This window comes from Loxodonta africana, chromosome 9 (assembly GCF_030014295.1).
Source record: "Loxodonta africana isolate mLoxAfr1 chromosome 9, mLoxAfr1.hap2, whole genome shotgun sequence".
In the NCBI taxonomy this organism is placed as follows: domain Eukaryota; kingdom Metazoa; phylum Chordata; class Mammalia; order Proboscidea; family Elephantidae; genus Loxodonta; species Loxodonta africana.
The window spans coordinates 78,398,756-78,425,322 of record NC_087350.1 but is presented as its reverse complement, the minus strand read 5'-3'; the positions used below and the strand labels follow the sequence as shown (position 1 = coordinate 78,425,322).

The 26,567-nt window shown below is 47.1% G+C and overlaps 1 protein-coding gene across 1 annotated transcript in view; it reads right to left on the bottom strand.

Moving 5' to 3' along the window:
• Positions 1-743: 743 nt before the first annotated feature.
• The window catches only part of GABBR2 (gamma-aminobutyric acid type B receptor subunit 2), a 438,320-nt gene continuing 412,496 nt past the window's right edge, over positions 744-26,567 (bottom strand). Inside the window, exons 14-19 of the mRNA XM_064291676.1 lie at positions 14,142-14,252; positions 10,879-11,103; positions 8,289-8,471; positions 7,078-7,207; positions 5,172-5,289; positions 744-1,039 (exon numbers count right to left, since the gene is read on the bottom strand). Coding sequence (XP_064147746.1) covers positions 874-1,039; positions 5,172-5,289; positions 7,078-7,207; positions 8,289-8,471; positions 10,879-11,103; positions 14,142-14,252 — 933 coding nt within the window. The 3' untranslated portion in view covers positions 744-873. The remainder of the gene's footprint in view (positions 1,040-5,171; positions 5,290-7,077; positions 7,208-8,288; positions 8,472-10,878; positions 11,104-14,141; positions 14,253-26,567) is intronic.

Genomic DNA, 26,567 nt, shown 5'->3' with positions numbered 1-26,567 from the left:
TCTTTATAGAGCTTGTTGGGAACAGACATTCCATGACTAGCCCAGGTGGTCCCCCTCGTTACTGGGAACACCTGCTATGAACACAGGACATGGCCAACATGGCGGGTGCATGATGGACTGTTGGTGAACGCTGCAGAGCATGTCCGCAGAGTGACGTGCCCTAAATCCCCATGGTCCCAGTATTGGGTGTTATTGTGTTAATGGGTGGCATTTATCAGACAGTAACAAACATCTTGTTCAGATGGAGGTCCCACCAGGAGGCCTGTGGGCCACCCTGCTCCAGTAGCCCAGCCCTCAGCCGCCCGCCCGCCTCGGGCTGTGCCTGTCTGCGGGTCCAGCAGACTCCCTGTTCCAGGAAGGCTGGGGTTGGCTGGGCTGGCCGCTGGGAGCCTGCTGCTCGGCCTGCCTCCTCTCCCAGATGGGGAAGGGATGGCCTGGGGGTCCACAGCCCTGTATGTATGTGTGTGCAGAGCGCAGAGGTGGTTTCTCCAGAAGCCCCTCACTTCTTCCAGGGCTGCATGGGCCCCTCTACTCTGTGACTTCTAGCTGGAGTCCTAATGCCTCCCTCATTGTCTAGAATATTTTGTTTTTGCGAGTTGCAAATATCCCCGCTCCTCCTTGTTTGCAGACATTAAGGAAGAAGTCATTTCCACTCCTCTTCTTTGTGAAAGAATAAAAACTTCACATATAAGGCTCGAGGTCAGGTGCCAAGTCCCCCCTGTCCTGTCCAGCTGAGTGGCCTCCGAGCAGTCCCGCCAGGCCACCCATGCGCCCAGCTTCTCCACAGCCAGAGCTGACAGGGTTCCTGCAGTGGATGCCTCTGCCCGGTGTGGTTCTGTCACGGGGGAGGCCCTGGCCTCAGGCTCCCCACCCTTACAGGCCCGAGACCATGACTCGGAAGGAGGGTGGCACATGTCTGTGGCGGGGGCTGCCAGTGGGGCTGACACAGGGGCTGACACAGCTGGCGTCCACGCCTCCGATGGACGGGAGGTAGGCGTGGTGGAGGATGGGGAGCTGGAGAGACAGCCGGCGTTGGATGCTGTGATGGAGAGAGAGAGAGAGAGAGAGAAGTGTTAGCCCAGGCTATCTGGCTGCTTACCAGAAAATTCTGTGCACTCGCTCTGGTCAAAGACCTGATGGGGGGTACGCACTTTTCCTGAATCCCAGACCTGCCCATACAATCATCTAAACATTTGGCCATCTTGCAGGCATCTAATGAGGACCTACATGTGCCGGCCAGGAGCCTAGGAATCACCAGAGAGACAACAAACAAGAAAGACGCAGTCTTCTTGAACTTCAGCTCCAGGATTTGGAGGTGACTGTTATAATTGTCATGACAGTGTAACTAAGAACAAGGTCTTTGCTACAAACAAATGCATTTCTCACTCTTCTCCTTCAAGCCTCTAAATCAACTTGGCTTTCAGTTCCGCTCTGAAAGGCGTCTTAGCTACTTGGTCCTTCCTCATTGACCCCTCTGCTACCACCTGGCTTCCAGACCTGATTCCTTCTTGACTGATCAATTCCAACAGCCTCCTTCCTGGTCTTTTGGCTTCTTTTCAACACTGGGACGCCCCTTCTGTGGCTTCTTATCATCTATCTTTAGGAAAAGGGAAACTTCCTGACATGACATTCAGGGCTCTCTAAGGTCTGTCTTTGCCAAACTTTCAAGTGAATCTTCTATTTCCACCGTCCACTGCCTCCCTGCCTCACTACCCCTCCCCCACCAGAGCCCTACCCTATGGTGGCTTGTTGTGGTAGGTGGTTGCCGTCGAATCAATTCTGACTCTTGGCAAGCCATGTGTGCAGAGTAGCACTGCGCCATAGCGTTTTCAGGACTGTGACCTTTTGGAAACATATTGCCTGTCTTCCAAGGTGCCTCTGAGTAGGTTTGAACTGCCAACCTTTCAGCTAGTAGTTGAGGGCTTAACTGTTTACTCCATTCAGGGGCTCCCTATTATGGCTAGTTTCCCCTGAAGCAGTGCCCATGGGCACTTTTACACACCTTTGCACATGCTGTTTCCCTGCCTGGAATACTTGCTCTCTATTTCCTGATATAATGAACTGCTTTTCCTTTAAGATTCAGTTTAAATGTCATCTGCTTTGTGCTGACTCCTTCAGAGACTGAGCCCTTTCTCCTCTAAGTCTCCAGGACCCTGGGTAAATATCCAGAGACGAAGCAAGAAAAAACTGGAGGTGGGGCTGAGCCGGGGGGTGGGCTACATGTGGACTGGTAAAGGAGCAGCAAGCTTGTACACGATGTTCGTGGCAGCACTGCTCTCAGTGGCCAAAAGGTGGGAACAACTTTAATGTCCATCATTGCTTAGGGGGCACTGAGTTTCTCTTATGGGAGGTAGAGAATTTTGGAAAAGGATAGTGGTGATGGTTGCACAATGTGATGAACGTGATCAAGGTCACCGAATTGCACACGTAACAAATGCTGAATGGGCACGTTTTGTTATAAATATTTTTACCACACACACAACACACAAAAGGAGTAGCAAGTTAAAAGGAGCCATTCTGACTCCCTTCTCCCTGCCACACTCATTCTGCTCAAGCCTTCTCATCATAGTGGTAACAACCGTCCTATCAATAAAAAAAAATTTTTTTTTTTTTTTGTCCTATCAGTAAGTCACCCTAATTGTTGAAAGGATTGCTTCTGGGGAGCTCAGACAGCTGCTGCCCTGCTTGGCTCCTCTGCTTGGCTGCCCTTCTGTGTGGTTCTCCTTCGGCGCCTCCGGGTTACTGCAGCTGAGGGAAGGGACCGTATTCTCCTTGCCGTCAAGTGGATTCCGACTCCTAGTAACCCTATATGACAGAGTAGAACTGCCCCATAGGGTTTCCAAGGCTGTAATCTTTATGGAAACAGACTGCCACATCTTTCTCCCACACATTGGCTGGTGGGTTCAAACTGTCAACCTTTCAGTTAGCAACCAACTCTTTAGCCACTGTGCTACCAGGGCTCCTTTACTGTATCCTTACTCCTCCTGATAGTCCCAGTGTCTGACCACTCAGGTGGGAAAACCAGATCCCCACGGAAGCCCAACAGGTAAGAGAAGTATTGCTATCCTCATTATAAAGACAAGCAGAGGGCGCAGAATTTATGTAACTGTAAATGGAAATAAAACCAAAACTGGGGAAGTTGGAACTCTCGCTTCTTCTCTTAAACCACATTGCCCGTGGTGAGGGCAAATCAATGCATAGGGCTGCCCCGGCCCAAGAGGTGTGCCCCTGGGGTTCAAGGGCATTGATGGGATTCTGAGATAGAAGGGGACAGATGAGGTGCTGCCCCCAGTCCTGAGGACCTGCTGACCAGAAGGGCTTCTTCCAAGTGACACCTCACAGGTGTTCACGAGACTCTTGTGTTGGAGATCTCATTTTAAAATAAAAGTTGAACCTGCGTAAGATCAGCTATGATCTATTCCTTTGGGCCAGATCATGTTGGCAGGGCGCCCAGGGAAAAGGGGAGTGGAAAAATAAACTCTGACCTGGGAAAAGGGCGCCCCTAGGGTAAGGTGAGTATCCGCCTGCGGTTGTCAGAGCTACAGTATTCTGCTGTCTGTTAGGATCCTGCTTACCTTTTCATTCATTCAACAAACACCCACTCAGTGCTGGAACCTGTGTTCAGTCCAGGGACCACAAAGGACTCAGGCCTTAACCTCCAGATGCTTATAGTCTAGCGGAGGAACTGATGAGGAAGCTGCTGACGAAAGCCATGCAACCATCAGCTACTGTTCTGGACTGTAAGTCGGCGGGGCCTGGGAGCTAACTGGGTGGATAGGCGATCACCTCTAACACTAAATGGCCACACGTGATGCTGCAGCTGGTGATTCTGCTGCCTCTGTTGGTTCCTCACAGCTCGTTGTCACTTCCCCGACACCCTGTCTCCGAGCTTATGTTTCCAACCTCTGTTTCCAAACTGCTATAAAGAACTAAGCAGTGCCGGTGGGAACAAAGCTGACTGAGATGCTCAGGTCTTTGCTTAGATGCCACCCTCTCATTGAGTCTTCTCTGACCACCATTTTTACCTAAACCCTTTCCTGCTTTGTCTCCAAAGCAATTATCATTTAACATACTATACATTTTGTTTTTCTATTAAGTGATTGTCTTGCCAGATGGAATGTAAGTTCCATGAAGGGAGGGATTTTTGTCTGTTTTCTTCACTGCTGTGTCTTTCTGACACACAGTAGGTACCTGAGTTATCTAGCGCTGCTATAACCAAAATACCACAAGTGGGTGGCTTTAACAAACAGAAATTTATTTCCTCACAGTTTAGGAGACTAGAAGTCTGAATTCAGGGTGCTGGCTCTGGGGGAAAGCTTTCTGTCTCTCTTGGGTCTGAAGGAAGGTCCTTGTCTCTGAACTTCTGCTCCTGGGTGACCTTCATGTGGCTTGGCATCTCTTCCCTGTCTCTGCTTGCTCACTTGCTTGTTTGATCTCTTTTATATCTCAAAAGAGAGTGACTCAAGACATACCTTACTCTAATCCTGCCTCATTAACATAAAGACAACCCATTCTCAAATGGGACTATAACTACAGGCGTAAACATCAGAATTTACAAAATATATTTTTGGGGAACATAATTCAATCCCTAACAGTTGGTTTCAGTAAACTGTTGTTAAATAAACATCCAAAATGTTTAAATACCAAAACAAACCCAAACCTGTTGTCATGGAGCCGATTCTGACTCACAGTGACCCTATAGGACAGAGTAGAACTAACCCATAGGGTTTCCAAGGCTATAGTCTTTACCCAGGCAGATTGCCAGGTCTTTTAGCCCACGGAGCTGCTGGTGGGTTTGAACCAACCTTTTGGTTAAGAAACAGTGCTTAACCACTACACCATCAGGTCTCCTGAAATGCATTTAGAAGGTTAAACTTTGCTTATAATAAAGGCTGTGTGCTACAGTGGAGGAAACATGGGATCTGATGTCGGACAGACCCAAATTTAAATTCTATCTCCTGCATTTAGCGACTAGAGATCTTTGACAACTCACCTTCCTTTTTGAATATTAATTTTCATATTGGTAAAATGAACAGCGAAATCCGATCTATATCATGGGACTTCTGTGAAGTTCAAGTAAAATAATGCACGTGGAAACGTGGTGCAAATTGTAAACTGCAGGACAGCAGTAACATACTCTTGGGCAATGACTGTTAGGAGAAGGTACTTACTGTTCTGGGGAGTTGATATCCTCTATAGGATCTTTGCATGTTCGAGAGGGCTCTGTTGTGTTCCATTGGAGCTGGGGGTTTTGATCGAGGTGATTTTTTAAAATGGCCTTTCCACCATCTGAATACAAAGCAACAATATTAGAACACATTCTGTTCACTTAACTTTTTAAAATCGACAGTGCTGCCCAATGAGAGAGAACAGGAGCAAACCTGTCGTCCCTGTCCATTCTACCTGCTGTGGTCTCTACAGGGCTCTCTGGGACTCTGCCTAGGGATGGAAGCGGTGCATCTGGGAATGCATCCGCCATGTTCTGCGCCCTCTCTTCTGAGGACAAAATGGGGGAAACTAAGTCTCCCAATAGGCAACATAACTTAGGAATGAGATGTTCTAGCATTAAGGCTTTTTCACTGGTGTATAGAAATGTATGACAAAATTCAAAAAATACAGAAGTACATAAAACGAAATGTAGACGGATCCCTTCCCACTCAGACTGTGCCCTTTCACAATGATGGATACTATGAACGATCTGGTGTTAGTTCTTCAAACTTTAAAAAAAATGCATTTACGTCTGCCTTGAGTGCTGTACTCTTTTAAAGAACTACCTGTATTGGATAAAACTGACAATAGCAACTGGAAAGGTTAGATAGGAAGCTTGGGGGACAGCGAATTTATATAAATGGGGGAGGAACAATTTGGAAAAGGAGGGTGAAGATGGTTGCACAACTTGAAGAATGTAATCAGTGTCACTGAATTGTACATGTAGAAATTGTTGAATGGGTGTATGTTTTGCTGTGTATATTTTAAAGAATAAAAAATGCATTTACATGTAAACCCCCCCAAAAAACACACCCATTGCCGTTGAGTTGATCCTGACTCATAGCAGCCCTATATCACAGGGTAGAACTGCCCTCTAGGGTTTCCAGTGGCTGTAAATCTTTATGGAAGCAGACTGCCACATCTTTCTCCCGTGGAGTGACTGGTGGGTTCCAATCGTGAACCTTTCGGTGAGAAGTTGAGTGCTTAACCACTGTGCCAAGGCTCCCCATTTACACGTACACACGTATATGTGTATGTATTTGTGTGTATCATAATGCTGGTCTTCAGCTTGTTTTTTTCACTGGGAGAGCCTTCCATGTCAGCACAAAAATGTGCACCTCACGTCAATAGCGTATAACGTGCCATGTTTAGCTGTATCATAATGAAACCACCCCAAACGATGAACATTTAAGTTAATCTCAGTTTCTTTCACCTACAAATGATGCTGTGCTGACCAGCCGTGTGCACACATCTCTGCCCATGTTCCTGGGAGTGGAGGTGCCAGATCAAGAGTTATAATTTAACTTTTGGAGAGTGTCGGCCTGACTTCCAGAAACGCAGGAGAGTGACCTCATTTCTATGTGCTCTTAGCAACACTGGTGATCTTTTAAAGTTATGTCAAAATCTAGGCAAAAAATGGTCTGCGTTTCTTTGGTTTTCATTTCTGACGCGGCTGGTGAGACTCAAGGCCATGTCATATCTTACTGACCATTTTTTTCTGTACACTGATGAGGCATGCTTGAACTGTGAAATGTTAAGGGAAGTAAAGGTGAACTATCTGCAAAAGGCAACATGAAATGTAACACCAGTCGGCACATTAGGAATGCTGGACACGCTGTGTACATGAGAAACCGGAAGCCCAGGGGCCGAGAAACCAAAGCCCTGAGTCTTGGCAGGGTGGAGCTCCAAATGGACATTGACCCATGGGTCAGAAGACATGGTTTCTACACATTCCAGCTCTGTTTGTGTGACTTCTCACCAGTCCCTTCCCCTCTCTGAGCCTCAGCTTCTTCATCTGTAAAATGGAAGACGGACGGCTGGTGTCTGAAACCTAGCTCCCCACATTCCAGGGACCCCACTGCCTCTCACCTGTGCTCTCGGTGAAGTTCCCGAGATTGAGGATGTCATTGAGCTCTTGGTAGTGGTTCTGTTTAATGTATGTGGTCTTTTCTGGAGTGTCCTGCAGCTGCATGGTGACCTCTTCCAAGTCTTTATCAAGCTGGAAGACAAAGGCTCCAACTGAGTCAGAGTCCCTGGCCCAGCCCCCAGCTCCAGAAGTTAGGCCTCCTGAGCAGAGAAGTGGCTGACAGGGCTGAGATCTTTGCCTGGAGGCTTCTTTCCTCACAACTGATACATGAGAGAAAAATAAACATCTATTTTCTTTGGGCCACTGTATTTTGGGGCCTCTGTGTTACAGCCACTTAGCCAGTATCCTGAACAACAGATGCCTCTGATCCTTTCTAGTCTTACTCATGGAATCAGAATCCTTTATTAAACACACAGCCTGCAGACTTTGGGTCCAGTCATACCCCCTGAGCCCAAAGGGAGGGGTAGAGAAGGGGAAGGTAATTTGGTTTCCACTCCCTGGTACAGAAAGTCCAGAATTTGAGATTTAGTTCAGGCACAAAGGAATCTGGTTATAGCCTCTCTGGAATATTCAAGAACCTGATAAGAACCCTCATGGCATAGGTGAGGGCTACTGCACCAAAATCTCCCTCCTGAAAAGTCCCTATTCACCTTCTTCTCTTTCCTTTACATTATACAGATGTGGGTGGTTACTGGGTTGTGTTGGGAGAGTGAAAGAGTAGGGGGTGGGAGAAGAGAGAGGGAGATACTGAGATAGGGAGGGGTTGAGAGAAAGATAGAGGTCGAGAGATTGAGAGAGAGGTTGAGAGATATTGAGAGAAAGAGGTTGAGAGGTTGAGACAAAGAGCTTGAGAGAGAGGCTGAGAGATCTTGAGAAAGAGAGAGAGAAAATACAGTTTAGGAAGCTACTGTAATTTGGGAGCTCATAAATCTCTGTGAATGCCTTTCTAAAGATGCATGAATTGAGGCGTTGCTGAACTTCAAGAGCCTGCGCCAGGTGGGCGATAAACTCTCCTCAGATTCTGCCATTCTGCCTCTATCTCTTTGTGAGCCCTGGTTCTTGCAGCCACAGTGACACAGATGGGACTCTACAGCCCTGATGCAGGATGTTGTAGAGGGGAGCTGCGTAGGGCAGCTCTGAGAGTCCCTGCATGGACCAAACGGACTCAAGTGGGAGAAGGCAGCGCCTGGCCGTCAGATGCTGTGGGAGGTACCTCTGTGATCTTCATTCGCAGCCGATGGTTTTCTGATTGCAGGCCCTCCAGTCGGGATGTGCTTGCTTGGTTCACGCTGGTGACCGACGTGGACGTTTTAGAATCTTCTTTCTTCTGATTCTGAGTGAACTGGAATCGCCTGTTCTGAGTTGCTGCATCTGGGTTTGTTCTCAGAGTGATGAGCTGAAGGGACAGAGGTGGGGCTGAAAAGAGAACTCAGGGTTTTTTCCTCCCACCCCCACTGCAGTCCCGACCAGCAGGTCCTGCACTGGAGACAACATGGGGCCCCAGGAAGGACACAGGCTGGCAGTCAGGAGCCCTGGGCTATGCCTGGCTCTGCCATTCACTGTGTATGACCTTAGGTCGGTGGCCCCTTGCCCCTACTGAACCTGTTTCTTCACCTGTTTTTATAAATCTGGTCTTCTGACCCTGCTTCCATCAGCATCCCAACCATCCTGCAGAGACCACCCAGGGCTCCTTAGGTCTAGTTCCAGCTGAGCCTTGCTTTGCCTTACGCCTTGCTCCACGTGGAAAATTAACCCTGAGGGTGACAGTTGTTAAGGCCTCTGCTCAGGAGGACCATTGATAAGTTTTGGGGACAGGATGATAACTAGTTCTGTCACTGACACACAAAATCCAAAAATCTATTGCTGTTGAGTCAGTTCTGACCTATAGGAGAGTAGAACTGTCCTATAAGGTTTCCAAGGAGTGGCTGGTGGATCTGAACTGCCAACCTTTCGTTTAGCAGCTGAGCTCTCAACCACTGTACCACCAGGACTCTTCACTGACACAACTGACACAGCTATTTTTTATATAAGAGAAAAGGCTATTACTTGATCCTGATCTTACCCATTTATTTAAGGAACACATCTGGGTTCACGACAGCCTTTGGGCTTAGTATTGGAGAGAGGGGCTGAATGAGCCATGGTCCCTGCCCAAGAGGACCTCATGGTATGGAGAAGTGCAGTGGGGTTGAAGGGAGGACTCAGATCTTCACCAGGCCAGAGGCAACCAGTGCCCAGTGCCTGAAGAGAGCTGCAAGCATGGTGCTGTGGACCTGGGTGGGGTCTGTGGAAGGTCTGGAAAGATGGGGAGACTTTGGATAGGTGAAGAGAACTCCAGGGGGAAGAGGCCTGGACCTCAGGACACTTATGGAAAAGGGATGTTGGCTGGTGTACACGGCTTTCTGGGGAGACTGGGGAAACCCAAGGGTCTTCAAAGCTTGACATCAGGGGATTCGATGCTGGAGGCAGGAGTGCTGAGATGACAGAGCTGAGGAGTGATGTGATGGGAGCTGGGTTTAAGAGCGTTCTCCAGCATCTTAGACAGGCTGGAGAGGAGGTCAAGGTGAACACAGAGTCTGGGCAGGGGTGACAGCTAGAGGGAGAAGGAAGGAGTACACACCACAGGTATTCTGAAGACAGAGCTGGCAGCCTAGGGACTGACTAGGTGCCCAGGAGGATGAAGGCACCATGGGCAGCCTGTTAGGGGACGATGAACCCTGACTGATCTCTCTTTGCCCCCTTCTTCCAGAAAGACACTCCCCTTCTTGGGTCAATAACTCCTTCCTGACTCCCTCTCAGCTCCTCGCTCCTTTAATTTTTTTTCCTTAAAAATCAAACAAAAACTTTATTTTGGAATAATTTTAGATTTATGGAAAACTTGTAAAGATAGTACAGAGAGTTCCCTTCATCCAGCTTCCCCTAACGGGAAGATCTTACATAGTGATAGAATCTACACAACCATGGTACAGTTAACAAAACCAAGATACTGACATTGGTACAATACTAGCTAATTCAGACTACACTTGGGTCACACCAGGTTTTCCTTCTTTTTTTTTTTTTGTCTGTTTCAGGCTCTAACCTTTTTTTACTTTTGAGCTCTACCCAAGTCGAACTTCTCTCTACACAGACCAGCAGGGGGCTCCAAAGAGGACAAGGCCTCTGGCTGGCTCACTTTCCCAATGCTGGGCAGGAGAATGTCTGAAAAATCTCTCCAGGGTGGTCCTGAAGGTCAGCCCTTCACATGAATGGAAAATGGAAGTGGCTGTTAAAAATGGTTATTCCTTTTGACCTAGCAATACTATTTCTGGGACTCTGGCCTAAGGGAATAACTGAAAATAACGAAAATGTGTTATGCAGAAAAAAAAGTTCATTGATAATATTAAATTGGAAACAACTCTAATGCTCACCAGTAAGGGATCAAGGGTCGAGTAAATGATGGCACTATCCCTCAGTGATGGTTATGACTGTGGGACAACACCAAGGGGAAAAAAAAGTGAAAGAAGAAAAATACAAAATGCTATGTGTGCTATAATTCCAGTTTTATCTTAAAACGTATCATCTATTAGCCATTTAAGGAAAAAAAAAAAAAGACAGGAAGGAAACACATAAAAAATATTTACAGTGATTATTTTGAGGTGGTGGGACTATGGAAACCCCTGAAAGTTTACTGAAAAATCTGGTTTCTATCTTTCTACATTTCCCAAACCTTGCATAATATGAACTGTTTTCATTATGAGGGAAAAAAAAGCGAAGAAAACCCAGCAATCCGCTTATGAGGGACTCAGAGGCCAGGGTGGCGAGGGTACCTTTGGCACAAACACCAGGCAGAGGGTGATGGTGCTGCAGAAAATGATGACCAGGGCCACGATGCAGAACTGCACGTTGGGCTGGTCCCGGGTCAGGAAGGAGACGGCGGCCCCGATGATGCACATGATGCCCACGTTGTAGACACTCATCCCGATGTACTTGCTGTCGTTGAGCGCGGGGATGCTGACGTTGCGGGTCTCCCAAGCTAAGAAACAACCGAACAACTGAAACGGTGAACAGAAAAGGGAGATGGTCATTACCAAGAGGCGGCACATGCTCCCTGCTCTGAGAAGCTGCCCAACTGACGGGTACTCAGGAAGAGGGGGCTCGGGGTGCGGGAGGCGGGGGCTTTGCTGTCTGCGGGGTCTTCTGGATGTCACCATCTGTCTCCATGGAGGAAGTACAGATGGGGTATGCTACAGCTGTCTGGATTTCCTTCACCCTCACAAGTGGTTCACCCATAGACCCACACGAGGCCAGAGTGGGAAGAAACTTCAGACGTGATCGAGACCACCTCCCCTCACTGGCCCAGAGAGGAGAAAGGGGCTTGCCCAAGGCCACACTGCAATATGGTGGCCAAAGTGGACTATGACTAGAATGAAGGTTAAGAGGCACAATTTACTTTGAGCAATTTGCAGATGAAGATAAGGTAGAACCTTGTAAAAAGGCAACTCGTCTGTAGTGGATTGAATGGTGGCCCCCAAAAAGATATGGCCACATCCTAATCTATTGTACGTCTGAACATGACCTTATTTGGAAAGAGTCTTTGCAGAATGTAATGAAGTTAATGATCTGTAGATACGATCATCCTGGATCATCCAAATGGGCTCTAAATCCAGTTACGAAGTGGCCTTATGAGAGAGGAGGAGACAGACACAGAGAGCCATGTGAAGACAGAAGCAGAGACTGGAGCAATGCAGCCACAAGTCAAGGAACGCCTGGAGCCACCAGAAGCTGGAAGAGGCCAGGAAGGAGTCTTTCCTAGAGCCTTCAATAGGAGAGTGGCCCTGTGAACACCTTGATTTTGGACTTCAGGCCTCCAGAATGACGAGAGAATACATTTCTGTTGTTTCAAGCCACCTGCTTTGTGGTAATTTATTATAGCACCACAGGAAATGACCACACCAATTATGAATGGCATAGGCTGCTGTACAGTGGGGAGTGCCCGTCTCTGGAGGTATGGAAGCAGTTAGTGGATGGCCACTTGTTGCAGATGCTCAGGGTGGGGTGGGGGACTGAAACATGTGACAGAGGTGGGCCTTTTCCAGCCCTGTGAGTCTATGGTTCCAGAGCAGAAAGGACTGTGGGATGGGATTTCAGTCTCAGAGGAGGCTGAATTCAACCAGTCCACACCAAGAAGCCCTACGTGCCTGTGAACAGCTTCTTGTGTACACTACAAATGGCAGAGCACCTGTGCTGTCAAATACAGCTTTTATTGACATGATCTGGCTGAAGGTTTTCACTTCACCGGGAGAGACACAGTCATCTCCAACCACTTTTGGAAGTAGGAGGCTGGCGAAAATAATGAATAATCAAAACATTACAGATAAGACGTAAGTTTCAAGATGCCAATATGATTCACCATAATCTAATTTCACAGACTCTCAGAATCAAGGAACATCATGGCTGGAAGGGATCTTGGAGAGTATCTAGTTTCACTCTCTGGAGTACTCAACAAGGGCTGGGACACTGAAACGCAGGTCATCGACGTGGCACACTTCCCGCGATAGGGAGCTCGTTCCTTCCCAGGGTGCTCCAGTCCATGTGTGGACACTGCTGTTACGCAAATCCTTCTTTACATGGAGTTGAGGTCTGCCTTTCCACACCTTGCCTGTGGTCATAGTTTTGCCCTCAGGTCAGTTCCACCTGTCTTTGACTGCTCTTTCATGTTTCTGGTGACCATGTCCCCTGAGTCTGTCCTTCTCCAAGCCCAGAACCTCTGACCAGTCCTGAAGGTCCCATTTCCACTGGGGATACCTCCTGCGGACACCTCCAAGGTCATTACCTCTTGGGGCCCTGATGGCTATTCTGGGGTGACTCCTTGAAGGACATGGCATCTAGCAGCAGTAGGTAAGAACACATTTTAGCAGCACAATAAATTCTGGTTTATTTGGCTTTTGGATAAGAGTTCATTCTTGGCCTCTAAGTGGAGGCCACACAGAGGCAGATGGTGGTTTAACTTTCCTATGGAAAAATCTAAAGAGGGTGTAGTGGCAAGCTTCCTGTCACTGGAGGGATTTAAGTGGAGGAATCACTTGTCCGGCATGTGGGAGAGAAGATTGAAGGAGCAACTCTGGATAAGGAAGGGTGAGGCTGACCTTTCAAGACCTTCCTAACTCTGAAATTCCACAATTGTGTTAGGTGGACTGGGCTTGTGATCTCTGATGTTAATAGATGGGTAGAATGGGAAGATGAGGCACTGGCGGTTTAGTGGTACGATTCTCGCCTTCCATGCAGAAGGTCTGGGTTTGATTCCCAGCCAACGAACCTCATGTGCAGCCCCCACCTATCTGTCGGTGGAGGCTTGGGTCTCGTTACAATGCTGAACAGGTTTCAGTGGAGCTTCCAGAAAGGCCTGGTGATCTACTTCCAAAAAATCGGGCAATGAAAACCCTATGCATCACAATGGTCTGATTCACAACTGATTATGGGGAAGGTGCAGGACCAGGCAGCATTTTGTTCCCTTGTGCACGGGGTTGCCATGAGTCGGGGGCTGACTTGACAGCAGCTAACAACAATAGAGTGAAAAGAGTACTGGGTCTGGCGACTGGGGGTTACCAGGTAGCCTCTGGCAAACTGTTCAACTTCCCTGAACCTTACTTTCCTTATCTATGAAATAGGGATGACTCCACTCACCTCCCATGGATTTAGAAAGAATCCAGTGAAATGCTGGATGTAAACATGTGCTGAATGTCAACAGACCCCTGTTCCCGGGAGTAGCACAGTGGCAGTTGTGAGGGATGCTCATAGGTTTTAGGGTATTCTCTGGTTAAGCTCTTGACTCTGCCACTTACCAGCTGAGTGGCCTTGGGCAAGACACCAAGCCTCAGGGTCTTCATCGGTGAAATGGGGATATAATTTGTATCTATTGCATAGAGTTGTGGCAGGAATTCAGGTAGCATGTGGCTGGCACTGGGCCGGGCATAGGATAAGTGCTTAGTCAGGGGTGCTCTGTTAATTTTTATGCTGACGGAGGCCCCTGGGGGAGAGGGCCCTGACAGACAAGTGTCCCGCCCCGCACTGCTTCCTGCTCTGCACCTACCATGAGAAGCCCCTTGTAGGCATAGACGATTCCGAGCCAGATGGTCATGTGGGTGTTCTCACAGTGTTCCAGGAGAGGGCGGATGGAGATGTCTCGGCCTGCAGGGTCCGGCTGTGCACAGAGGAAAAAGAAAACCCAGAGATGGCACTGGGCACCCTTCCAGAAGCTGGGTCCCTATCCGAGGGAAGGCTCTTTTTTTTTTTTTTTTCAATTTTTTATTTGTCAAACCTTGATCAGAATACATGGCTCAGAGGACATCTTCAGGATAGCTGGTTGCATTTTGGAACCCTTCGTTCTTTTCCGCTCTACCACAGTCAGGTACCCTCACTACCCCTCACAACCCAACTAGGACTCCAGCTGCCCAGCCTCATGCTTTCCTCACGTGCATTGAGACTTCTGTTGTCAGTTGTCTAAAGGAATGAACGTTCTCAGAATCCACAGTGACAACTAATTTGATACTCTAATTTTATTAGCACAGCAAAGAGGGTAAAAAGAAGAAAGCTCTGTTCCTCTTACACTGTGACCTGACTGGGAACCGCTCTCCAGTGTCAGAATGACGTACGTACATTTTAAGAGTCTCTTTGGTGGCACAGCCCTCAATTTTGCTACTATTGCAGAAGTTGTTTCTGCACATCAAGAAGACGGCACTTGTACAAACCAGTGAGAAGCATAGTTTAGGATGGAGATGGTCCTGATGGAGCGCTCTTTGCCCTCCCATGAGACATAGTCAGTGCTACCACCCAGCAGGCCCTTTCGGCCCTGCCTCTGTGTTCCCACAGTGTGGGGCTCAGGCCTCAAGCAGCATTGATAGCTTTCTGTTTGTTGATATCAATTCAGCCCTGCATTCCAGTTTTCTGTGTTATCATTGTCTCTCCAACTTGAATCAGAGGTCCTGAGGGTAGGGTTTGGGTCCCTTCTGTGCCCCTATCGCCCAGCATAAGACCTGGCCTAGAGCAAGCATCTGTAATGTTTGTTGAAAGAATGCGAGCAAAAATGAAGCATGAAGTTAGAACAGGAGGCCCTTGAGACAGAATATACTTACCTGGCCAAACACAAGGTCTGCCAAGCCCTTCTAAGGGAGAACCTCTTGCCCACTTTGCCCATTGACAGATCAGTGGAGGCAGCCAAGTTATGTACCACATGACCCATTCTGGGCCAAACCTGATTGGACAAGGGGTGGGCACCTGACCCTATGTAGCCCATCCACAGGCTGGTCAGAGACCTGTGAGGTTTCCTAGTGCAAATGGCTCTGCCCAAAGCGGAATTATGGAGAGAATCCTGCCCAAGCACTGCCTCTCTCTCAGGAATTTGAACTGGAAACCCTAGGAGAAAATCAGCCAGATAATGGCAAGAGGAGAAAAAGACCCCAGGGAATGAAAAAATCCATTTTTTTTTCTGAACCAGTTGAGAGTAAGTTGCATACTTCCTGACCCTCACTCCTGAATATCTCAGCATGTATTTCCTAAGAACAATGAGATTCTCTTACATAAACACATCCAGCTACTGAATTTTGGAAATTTAACACTGATGTTGTTGTTAGCTGCCGTCCAGTTGGTTCCAACTCGTAGTGACCCTATGCACAACAGGACGAAACACCGCCCAGTCCTGAGCCATCCTTACAATCATTGCTATGCTTGAGCTCATTGTTGCAGCCACTGTATCAATCTACCTCGTCGACAGTCTTCCTCCCTTCTGCTGACTCTGTACTTTGCCAAGCATGATGTCCTTCTCCAGGGACTGATCCCTCCTGACACCATGTCCAAGGTATGTAAGATGCAGTCTCACCATCCTTGCTTCTAAGGAGCATTCTGGTTGTACTTCGTCTAAGACAGATTTGTTCGTTCTTTTGGCAGTCCATGGTATACTCAATAATCTTCGCCAACAACACAATTCAAAGGCGTCAACTCTTCTTCAGTCTTCCTTTTTCATTGTCCAGCTTTCACATGCATATGATACGATTGGATATAGCACGGCTTGGGTCAGGCACACCTTAGTCTTCAAGGTGACTTTCCCTGCTTTTCAATACTTTAAAGAGGTCCTTTGCAGCAGATTTATCCAATGCAACGTGTCGATTGATTTCTTGACTGCTGCTTCCATGGCTATTGATGATGGATCCAAGTAAAATGAAATCCTTGACAACTTCAATCTTTTCTCCGTTTATCATGATGTTGCTCATTGGTCCAGTTGTGAGGATTTTTGTTTTCTTTATGTTGATGTGCAAGCCATACTAAAGGCTGTGGTCTTTGATCTTCATTAGTAAGTCCTTCAAGTCGTTTTCACTTTGAGCAGGCGAGGTTGTGTCATCTGCATAATGCAGGTTGTTAATGAGTCTTCCTCCAATCCTGATGCCCCATTCTTCTTCATATGGTCCAGCTTCTCAGATTATTTGCTCAGCATACAGATTGACTAGGTATGGTGAAAGGACACAACCCTGATGCACACCTTTCCTGACTTTAAACCATTCAGTATCCCCTTGTTCTGTCCAAACAACTGCCTCTTGATCTACGTAAAGGTTCCTCACGAGCACAATTAAGTGTTCTGGAATTCCCATTCTTCACAATGTTATCCATAATTTGTTATGATCCACACAGTTGAATGCCTTTGCATAGTCAATAAAACACAGGTAAACATCCTTCTGGTATTCTCTGCTTTCAGCCAGGATCCATCTGACATCAGCGATGATATCCCTTGTTCCACGTCCTCTTCTGAAACCGGCCTGAATTTCTGGCAGTTCCCTGTCAATATACTGCTGCAGCCATTTTTGAATGACCTTCAGCAAAATTTTGCTTGCGTGTGATATTGTTTTATAATTTCCGCATTTGGTTGGATCACCTTTCCTGGGAATAGGCATAAATACGGATCTTTTCCAGCCAGTTGCCAGGAAGCTGTCTTCCATATTTCTTGGCATAGACAAGTGAGCACCTCCAATGCTGTATCCGTTTGTTGAAACATCTCAATTGATATTCTGTCAATTCCTGGAGCCTTGTTTTTCGCCAATGCCTTCAGAGCAGCTTGGACTTCTTCCTTCAGTACCATCGGTTCCTGATCATATGCTCTCTTGAAATGGTTGAATATCAGCTAGTTCTTTTTGGTATAATGACTCTGTGTATTCCTTCCACCTTCTTTTGATGCTTCCTGCATCGTTTAATATCTTTCCCATAGAATCCTTCACTATTGCAACTTGAGGCTTGAATTTTTTCTTCAGTTCTTTCGGCTTGAGAAATGCCAAGTGTGTTCTTCCTTTTTGGTTTTCCATCTCCAGCTCTTGGCACATGTCATTATAATACTTTACTTTGTCTTCTTGAGACGCCCTTTGAAATCTTGTTCAGTTCTTTTACTTCATCAATTCTTCCTTTTGCTTTAGCTGTTTGACATTCGAGAGCAAATTTCAGAGTCTCCTCTGACATTCATCTTAGTCTTTTCTTTCTTTCCTGTCTTTTCAACGACCTTTTGCTTTCTTCATGTATGATGTTCTTGATGTCATTCTACAACTCATCTGGTCTTTGGTCACTAGTGTTCAACGCGTCAAATCTATTCTTGAGATGGTCTCTAAATTCAGGTGGGATATACTCAAGGCCATATCTTGGCTCTTGTGGTCTTGCTCTAATTTTCTTCAGTTTCAGCTTGAACTTGCATATGAGCAATTGGCGGTCTGTTCCACAGTCAGCCCCTGGCCTTGTTCTGACTGATGATATTGAGCTTTTCTATTGTCTCTTTCCACAGATGTAGTCAATTTGGTTCCTGTGTATTCCATCTGGCAAGGTCTATGTGTATAGTCACTGTTTACGCTGGTGAAAGAAGGTATTTTCAATGAAGAAGTCATTGGTCTTCCAAAATTCTATCATTTGATCTCTGGCATTGTTTCTATCACCAAGGCCATATTTTCCAACTAACAATCCTTCTTCTTTGTTTCCAACTTTTGCATTCCAATCATCAGTAATTATCAATGCATCCTGACTACATGTTTGATCAATTTCAGACTGCAGAAGCTGATAAAAATCTTCAATTTATTCATCTTTGGCCTTGGTGGTTGGTGCATAAATTTGAATAATAGTCGTATTAACTGGTCTTCCTTGTAGGCGTATGGATATTATCCTATCACTGACAACGCTGTACTTCAGGATAGATCTTGAAATGTTCTTTTTGACAATGAATGCAACAACATTCCTCTTCAAGGTGTCATTCCCAGCATAGCACACCATATGATTGTCCGATTCAAGATGGCTATTTCAGCTCACTAATGTCTAGGATATTGATGTTTATGTGTTCCACTTCATTTTTGATGATTTCCAATTTTCCTAGATTCATACTTCATACATTCCAGGTTCCAATTATTAATGGATGTTTGCAGCTGTTTCTTCTCATTTTGAGTTGTGCCACATCAGCAAATGAAGGTCCCAAAAGCTTTACTCCATCCACGTCGTTAAGGTCAACTCTACTTTGAGGAGGCAGCTCTTCCCGAGTCGTCTTTTGAGTGCCTTCCAACCTGGGGGGCTCATCTTTCGGGACTATATCAGACAATGTTCCACTGCTATTCATAAGGTTTTCACTGGCTAATGCTTTTCAGAAGTAGACTGCCGGGTCCTTCTTCTAGTCTGTCTTAGTCTGGAAGCTCAGCTCAGCTGCAATCTGTCCTTCATGGGTGACCCTGCTGGTATCTGAATACCGGTGGCATAGCTTCCAGCATCACAGCAACATGCAAGCCCCCATAGTATGACGAACTGACAGACACTGATACAGTACTATTATTTAATATCCTATCAATTTTCAAATTCCACAAACTGGCCCAATAATGTCCTTTAAAGCAATTTCCCCCCCCATAGCAGGACCCAATCCAGGACTTTATATTGCATTTACTTGCTATACCTCTTCAGTCTCCTTTAACCTAAAACATTTGCATTGCGCAAATCTGCTGCAAAAGACCTCTTTAAAGTGTTAAAAAGCAAAGATGTCACCTTGAGGACTAAGGTGTGCCTGATCCAAGCCATGGTGTTTTCAATCACCTCATATGCATGCGAAAGCTGGACAAGAATAAGGAAGACTGAGGAAGAATTGATGCCTTTGAATTATGTTGTTGGTGAAGAATACTGAATACACCATTTACTGCCAGAAGAACAAACAAATCTGTCTTGGAAGAAGTACAACCAGAATGCTCCTTAGAAGCGACAGTAGTGAGAATTTGTCTCACTTACCTCAGATATGTTATCGGGAGGGACCAGTCCCTGGAAAAGGACATCATGGGAGCTTGGTAAAGTAAAGGGTCAGGAAAAGAGGGGACGACCCTCAGTGAGATGGATGGACACAGTGGCTGCAATGATGGGCTCCAATACAGCAATGATTGTGAGGATGGCACAGGACCCAGGGGCAGTGTTTTATTCTGTTGTACATAAGGTTGCTATGAGTTTGAACCGAGTTGACGGCACCTAACGATAACAACAATCTCAAATAATTACTCAGTGTACTTTTGTTTTGCATGTTATTTTGATGTGTCCAAGTCATTTTGTAGAACGTCCCTCAATTTGGGTTTGTCTAACTGTCTTTTTCTGATTTCATTCGGGCTATCCATTCTTTTATCCATTCTTGGCAGGAATCCTATATAAGTGATGGTCTGGCCCCCCTTCCCATGTGAAGGCACTTTGTTCCATTGTTGCTGACGTTACCTGTGATACTTGGTTAAGGTGATGGCTGCCAGATTCCTCCACTTGAATGGCACCATTTCCCCTTTGTAATTAATAACCTGTGGGGCTGACTTTGAGACCATGTGAGTATCATGTTCCCCCACAAGCATCAACTCCGTGGTTTCAGCATTCACTGATGCTTCTCACTTGAATTGCTCATTACTTTGGTGGTTGCGAATTGGTGTTTTTCTAACTCTATCATTCCATTTAAAGACCTGGCATTCTACTGTCAACACGAGTTTGCCCTTCCTTCGATTTTCTGATTTACATCAGTATGGACGTATGAGTTCCTTTTTTATTCACTGTCTTATGATTCATTATTATCGTCACTCATTTTGATGAGCAATGTTTTTCAAGATTTAGCCAGTGGAGAACCCCTTCGTGCTGCCTCTTGTGTTTTTTCAACACGTCCTCACAATTTTTTTTGAGCACTTTCTTACTTCCTAGGACGAGATGTTTTAGGCTCTTCTTGTACTTTCCTTGCCTTAACCTTGGAATCAGACATTTTCCAAAGAATCTTGGTTCTTTTTTAGTGGAGGGTAAAACAAAAAACCCATTGCTGTCGAGTCAATTCCGACTCATAGTGACCCTGAAGGACAGAGTAGAACTGCTCCATAGGGTTTCCAAGGAGCAGCTGGTAGATTCGAAATCTGACCTTTTGGTTGGCAGCCAAGTTCTTAACCACTGTGTCACCAGGGCTCCGACTCAAGGCAATCTCATGTGTGCAGAGATAGATACAGGTAGAGATAAAATCTAAAACCACAGGGTTCTTGCTTGCCTCCCCCAGTCCATATTTGTATCTCCCCTGGTTTCCAACAACATCAAAATATTTACTCATTTGCTTGATATTACAATAGGCACAATATAGTTTCAGAATTGCTATATCCATATACTATCAACAACAAATTTACTAAGTAAAGGTGAAGATGTTTTTGCAAATCTGTTTGCCTTTAGAATTGATCCCGCTGAGTGTATATCATCAAAGAACTATGTTCAGGATTTTGTGTTCTGATGGGCTTGTCCCGCTGAGGCTAGAGTAAAGTCATACCTCTGAGGGCAAGGGGTGGGCATCTCTAGGGTCAATCACTAGGAAGAAATGGCACTTTGGTAGGATGCCGAGGTGTGAAAGGCAGGCCTTACGCAGGTTAGGGATGAACATCCTATTTCTTTTGGCCCTGGTCTCTAGGCCTGGCCTTTGAATCAGGCGATGGCTTGGGGTCCTGCGAGTTGAGGAAAGATGGTGCTCCCCATATGGAAGCAGGAAGAACTAGGAGGATGGGGCTTGCAGGCTCAGGCCATTTTGTAACCACACTCTCCAAAAGCATCTCTCTCAGACTTGATGAGATGAGAAAGTGTCAGCCACAGAAAGCTTGTCTCATTCTCTTTGGCCCCACAGCCATTGAGTCTACACTTGGGCCAGAGTGCTAAGGGGTAGCAGAGCCCCCTGAAGTGAGTACTAATGAGAGTCAGCCCAGAAGAAGGTGGTCTCCAGGAACCGAAGTTAGAGTGGCCAGTTCTAGAGATTTCCCCTCCATTGCCACCCACCCAGGAACTGGCCTGGATTTTACTATGGAAGATGGTGGTCTTCGGACTTGGCTCAAGGTCAGCAGTGAGTGAGTGGCAGAAGCTGGGTTTCTGCAACGTCTGACAGGCAAGCAGACATCGGAATCCAGAAGCGCAGGTCCATTACCATCATGGATGAATAGCAAACTCATTAATGATGATTCTGTCTGTTGTTTCACAATGAAAGGCAGTAAATTATGATGGAATCTTAGATTCTCAGCGTTAGAGAGGACTTCAGAGGTCCTGTCATACACCATTGTTCAATGTAATGAAAACTATTTATGGGAATCTAACAACGGTTATCTGGCTTATATAACTCCAGTGCCAGGGAGCCCCCTCCCTCCCACCCTTGGTTAGATGGATGAACAGTTCTTTTACTGAACCAGAACCTTCTCCTCCTGTACCTCCACCCAGGATAAGACCTAACTCTCCTTTTTGAGTGTGTATACTCTTCGTCAGGAGGGGAGATGTGCAGAGAAGTGATGCACCACCTTGTGCCTTTCCCCCACATGCTGGCCCCAGTCCTTCCACCTGCTTGAGTTCATCATAATCCACAGGCCTAGAACTGAGCCCATCACGTAAAGCTGAGCAAGTGTGCCTGTTCCCTTTGCTCCAGATTGCCTTGGCTTTCTTCGTAACTGTCTTCCACTGGTGAGTCACGTTCCTTAAGGTTGACAAAATCCTATCAAGGAGCCCTGGTGGCCCAATTGTTATGTGCTCAGCTGCTAACTGAAAGGTTGGCAGTTTGGACCTACCTAGTGACTCTGCAGGAGAAATACCTGGCGATTTGCTTCCATAAAGATTACAACCAAGAAAACCTTACAGACCAGTTGTACTCTGTCACATTGGGTCACTGTGAGTGAAAAACTACTTGACGGCACCCAATACTATCAACAAGACCTCATCCGGTATTTTTCACAGAACTGCTGCTAGATCTGTCTTCCTGCTTCTGTAGCTTATAGTTCAGCTTGGTTACCTTGTTAGTAGCTCCCTCCTCCCCCACCCTCTCATCCCCATCTGCCCCAACCTCTCTGAATCCTGAAATCCTAATTCAAAAACCTGATTTTTCCGTCCTCCCACTCATCTCATAAACTTAAGCACAGCCTCAGCTGCAGAGATGGGAGGGGTAGCAAACAACGAAGGAGCCACTGAGAGTTCAGAGAAGCCCATGGTCCTGAGGGTGGTCAGAGCTGCTTCTCCCCCCATCTCCCCAGTACGCAGGCCCCAGTACAGAAATAAAACATAAATATCCTCTGGCCACTAACACTGCCCTTCCAAAGCCCCATCTCTGGGCACACTGCACACAGATCAGATTGGCAAGGGTTGGGGTGGTTTTAGGAACGGTGAGGTTCTGACGAGATTCGTGTATTCATGAGTCTGAGAGATGAGAAGTCTGTGATTACAGTCAAGTGACTCCTATACTGAATTCCAAAGCAAAGAGAAGGAGCCATGCTCATTCTTGTCTGATTGTCCAGATCCTGCCTGGGATTGGAGTCCCCATGGTCTGAGTAGTCACAATCAAGTAATGTAACAGGGGCGGGGCCAACAGATTAGTGCTTACTTGGCACTATTGCCATGCACCAAAGCACCTCTAGAGGGCTCCAAAGAACCGTGCAGACGGTCCAGCCTAGGGGCCGTGGGTTACTCTATGCTGGGATGAAGAACTGCTGTGGTTCAGGAGGTTTGGAAGTGGCAAAGCCACCAGAAGAATCCTCTGCTTCTCTGGAAGGTGCCCACTGGCCTTAAACGAGGCCAAATTCCCAAACACCACGGAGGATCCCCACCTGTGGGGCACTGAGGGCCTGGATGGCTCAGGCTGTAGCTGGCCACTGCCCTTGGCCTGATCCCAGTGTGTGGGGGCCATATGGCCCTAGGCTAGAGCACAGAGCACTGATTCCTGCAAACGCAGTGCTGGGATTTCAGGTCAGGGATTGGGCTGCGATTTCAGGCCCATTTCTCTCCTGTACAGGAGCCCTGGTGGCACAGTGGTTAAGAGCATGGCTGTTAACCAAAAGGTTGGCAGTTCAAATCCACCAGCCACTCCTTGGGAACCCTATGGGGCAGTTCTACTACGTCCTATAGGGTGACTATGAGTCGGAATCGACTCAGTGGCAGTGGGTTTGGTTTTTTGGTTTTCTCTCCTGTACAACTGTAAATCACATCAACCTACTGCCCTATAATTGTTTCTCTGGCTCTGGATGACTGGTTTACAAGGACTTTCAATTTTTCTTTCTTACTCGTTGCTCACAATGGCAATTAGCTAAGTAATCATTTATCCATTCATTCAATCAATAAATAACCATTAAGCACTATCATTTGCCAGGTATTGTTTTAGGCAAGGGGGATGCTGCAATAAACAGGACAGACAAGAGCCCTGTTCTCATGGAGCTTCCATTCTGGTAAGATTAGGATGGTTCCCATGAGAGGTGGCCTCAGAAGAAGGGTGGGTTGCCCTCAACCAATACCGGCGGCCATGATGACACCAAGAGCTGCCTTGTCATCAGTAACAACTATGGGCTAGTTGCCAAGTTGAGAGCTCTACACACATTATCTTGTTTAAGCCTCTTAAGAATCCAACACAATGTTACACCCATTGAACAGACAAGGGAACTGAGGCACAGATAGGTTAAGTGATTCGCCCCAAATCTCCAGCTAGGAAGTATCAGAGCTGAGATTAAAACCCAGGCCTATGTGCCTCCCAAACCAGTCCTCCTTCTTCCCTCACCCCTTTCTGCCCTGCCCTTTACAAATATCATGTCAAATCCCAGAGAGATAGTGGACATAAACATGTTCTATAAACTGTGAGGTGCTGTGCTCCTGGGAGGAGTATCTCAATTGCTAAATGTTCGACAGAGGCCTCCTCCCCTAAAGCCCCTAGAGCTCCGTGAACGCTGTGCTTGGTGCTGCAGGCTGAACTCAAGCTGAGACAATTCTCCTTCCTGCCTGACAGGGCTCTGTGCCCAGCAGAATGGCCAGGACAGTTTGTGATAGCTGGAGGAGGGACTTGCTCACTCTTGACTCCTGATCCGCCATCGCTCAGCGGGCGGCATCCCGAAGCTGCCCAGGAAAGCCTCCCCCATCTGTGTATGGAAAGGAAAGCAGCTGGCTCAAGAGTCCCTCTGCACAATGCAATTATTCACAATGTAGGTCAGTGGCCCCTGCAAGCATCCTGCTTTGTCAGGCCGTGCAAACGGACAGGCACAGGGTCCAGTCACGGGGTGAGACGATGAGACCTGAAAGGTCAGAGGCTTTGGTCTGCTAGACTTGCTGGGTGACTTTGGACAAGTCCCTGCCCTTCTCTAGGCCCATTTGCGAAGTGAGCCCGTAGGTTAATTTCTAGACTAGTTACTCTGAACTTAAATAACGGAGTTGAATAAATACATTTGTCCCACATTTCATAACTACTTGTCCTGCATTCATTCACTCAGAATGGACTCAATCAGTATTTATCATGTGCCTTCTACGTGCCAGCCCAGGTGGTGCAGTGGTTAAGAGTTTGGCTGCTAACCAAAAGGTTGGCAGTTCAAATTCACCAGCTGCTTCCTGGAAACCCTATGGGGCAGTTCTACTCTGTGCTATAGGGTTCCTATGAGTCAGAATCAACTCTATGGCAATGGTTTTTTTTGTACAGGTACTATGTGCCAGGCACTGTGGCAGATATAGGGGTGCAGGGTGTATGAGACCAATGTGATGCCTGCCTTCTAGGAACATACATTCTAGCGGAGGACACAGATGTTGGAAACACTGCACTGGTGCAGCTATGAATACAAACAGTGATAAGAGTTACTAAAGAGAATGACTGCTAACCAAAAGGTCAGTGGTTCAAAACACCAGTGGCTCTGAGAGAGAAAGATGTGGCAGTCTGCTTCCGTAGGGATTTACAGCCTTAGAAACCCTCTGGGGTTGCTATGAGCTGGAATCTACTCAACAGTAGTGGGTTTGGTTTTGGAAGAGAATGAGTAGGTGGTTTGAGAAGCACTAACAGGGGGACCTACAGATGGTCTGGGAAGGCTTTCCTGAAGTGGTAACATTTAGTCTGAGACCTGAAGGATGAGAAGGACCCCACTATGTGAAAGCCTAGGGAAGAGCATTCCTGGTAGAGGGAGCAGCATGTGGGAAGGCCCTGAAATGGCCAAGACTTTGGCATGTTTTAGAAACCCAGAGGGTCCAGTGTGGCTGGGGTGTACTAACGAGGGCCAGCACTGCCTCTCACATGGTGACATGCACACCTCACCTGGGTAGTCTGTTGCTGCAGATTCAGGGTCTGGAAGTCTGGGGGTGGGGTGGCTGCATTTCCAACACGCTCCCAGGGGATGATGCTGCTGGTCCAGGACCACCCTTTGGGCAGCAAGGTCTTCAAGGGTTTTTAACAAGGGAGTGACACTTGGTCCTTTGCTCAAAAGCTTTTTGGTTAAGAAAACGGATTCCCTTTGTCACCCGTTGGGAAAAGAACATTCCAGCAGGGCACACCTCTGACACAGAGTGGGTGATGGAGTTGATGGGCTTCTCTATGCTTCTGGATCTTGGACCAGAGCACCGACAGTGGTGGCTTCTGTGTGTCCTGCACGGGGCTGGCCAGGGCGGTTCAGGCTGGGCTGGGATTCAGGTCAGGACAGGGAGGGTGGGGAGTGGGGAGGGTGTGCACGGGGGTGCCACACACTTCCCCTCTGACCACAGGGCTCCTGGCTCCGGTCCTTCGCACCTTTTCTCCTGCTACCATGAGGGTGGCTCAGATTCCCAGGTGTGGCCCAGCCAGTGCTTCTTTAAAAGAGGGGGTGCCAGGGCCAAAGGCCTTCTAACTCCTGACCAGCTCCAGAAGCTGGCTTCTCAGAACTTTCTCCCTGGGCCAATCTGACTCCTTTTTTTTTTTGTGTGTGTGTTAATTTCAAAGTTGATATTTGAAATACATGGTAAAATTGGTAAGTACTTCTACTATGGATCAGTGTGCGTGTATAAATCTGAGTTTTTGTGTGACAGAGAAAGAGAGAAAGAGAAAAGGAGCGGGGAGGAAAGGAAGGGAAAACAGAGGAGGGGAGGGGGGGAAGAGGAGGGGAGGAAAGGGAGAGGAGGGAAGGGGAGGGGAGGAGAGGGGAGGGGAGGGAAGGAGAGGGGAGGGGAGGGAAGAGGAGAGGAGAGAAGGTGAGGGGAGGGAAGATGAGAGGAGAGGAGGGGAGGGAAGGAGAGG